The sequence below is a fragment of the Austrofundulus limnaeus genome, unplaced genomic scaffold (genome assembly GCF_001266775.1).
Source record: "Austrofundulus limnaeus strain Quisiro unplaced genomic scaffold, Austrofundulus_limnaeus-1.0 Scaffold183, whole genome shotgun sequence".
Classification (NCBI taxonomy): domain Eukaryota; kingdom Metazoa; phylum Chordata; class Actinopteri; order Cyprinodontiformes; family Rivulidae; genus Austrofundulus; species Austrofundulus limnaeus.
In genome coordinates, this window is record NW_013952585.1 from 615,771 (window position 1) to 617,164 (window position 1,394).

Sequence of the window (1,394 nt, forward strand, 5' to 3'; positions counted from 1 at the left end):
CTCCAAACTGAGGCCACTCAAAGAGCTATGTGCAACAGGTAAGATAGTTCTTATTCATATTTTTACCACTTCAAGAAAGCTTCTTTAAAATATAGGTTGCACTCACGATTAGTTGGACCTTGATATGCACTGCTGCATGATGAGCTTTGTGTTACTATTAATAGAGGATGGTACAGTGTGTCTCTGAAGTGTTGCCTTCACATACAAACATGCCTACAGATATTACTACTCACCATTTATTATTTAAAAGGTGTTTCTTGCCAGAAGCAGGTGTTAGTCAGGTGCTTCTGACTCTGCAGATTCTGCTGTAAGTCAGCTTCTGACACATGTTTGTAAGTTGTGACTTTTTTTTGTTTTTGYCCCATTGTTTTGAACCTGTTTTATGTTGTCTTGTTAATTTTCAGATCAAGAGTATTTTTCAGAAGCCACCTCTTGTTTGGGGARGTATTGATCACCCTGAGAGCTTCTAATTAACATGACTATACATACGTACTTTAGCCACAGACTGYATAAATGTGTTTTTTTTCTCAGCCTCATGAGATTAGCTTTCTTTGATGTAACCCCCCCCGCATTCACTTTTAATTAATACTGGTGGCTCAGAGGTAGCTCATGAAAGAAAATGTGCATTCATCTGGTTATGATWAAAAAAAAACAGAACCCAAGGCTGCCAGGGGAGACAGTATGTTTGAATAAAAGAGTGATTGCAGCAGCACAGAGCTGGCACATCGACTGGCGCTGTCTTGGGGTTAGTTGGGGTTTCTTACTTTAATTGCTTCTGTAGCTTCTTCATTTATTTCCTCTTTTTTCCCCCCCCCCCCCACTTCCCACCCAGCCAATCAGCTCGTGAAACAAAGGCGGCGTCCCACGTGCTACAGACGGTTTGGAGCTACAAGGAGCTGCGGAACGCTCTGACCAAGGACGGCTGGAACAAGAGCCACTTTCAGGTACAGAGCCTCAGCTTCCATGCAGGTTCTTCTTCTTGATTTTAAAATCTAAATCGTTCATATCTTGGTTCTACAAATTGCTTTGCAGTCGTTCTCATTCACCAGTTTGCAGACACTCATACAGCACTTTCTGGTATATTTGCACCTTTTTTTCCCTTCCATGTCACACATTAATCAGTATAAAAGGACTAAAAGGAGCTTTAGMCTTAAGCACAAAGATGCTTTGCATTAAACTGGCATGATTTTCTGACTGAAAATACTGCTGCTCTAACACAAACCCKCAAATTAAAAATCTTGTCAAACGTTTGTTTGTTCTCTCAGCCCACTGTGGCAGTCACCCCTAAAGCAACCAAGAATGGCAAACCAGGTTATGACGACACCACTCTGCCCCTGATGGAGAAGAACCAAGGTCAGTGTGTGTGTGTGTGTGTGTGTGTGTGTGTGTGTGTG

The 1,394-nt window shown here is 41.9% G+C and overlaps 1 protein-coding gene across 2 annotated transcripts in view; it reads left to right on the top strand.

The window, feature by feature from the left end:
- Positions 1 to 1,394, top strand: part of arvcfb (ARVCF delta catenin family member b) — a 352,935-nt gene that overhangs the window by 332,278 nt on the left and 19,263 nt on the right. For both annotated transcript variants that reach the window (XM_014018097.1, XM_014018096.1), the window contains 2 exon segments: positions 833 to 944; positions 1,266 to 1,353. In XM_014018097.1, coding sequence (XP_013873551.1) covers positions 833 to 944; positions 1,266 to 1,353 — 200 coding nt within the window.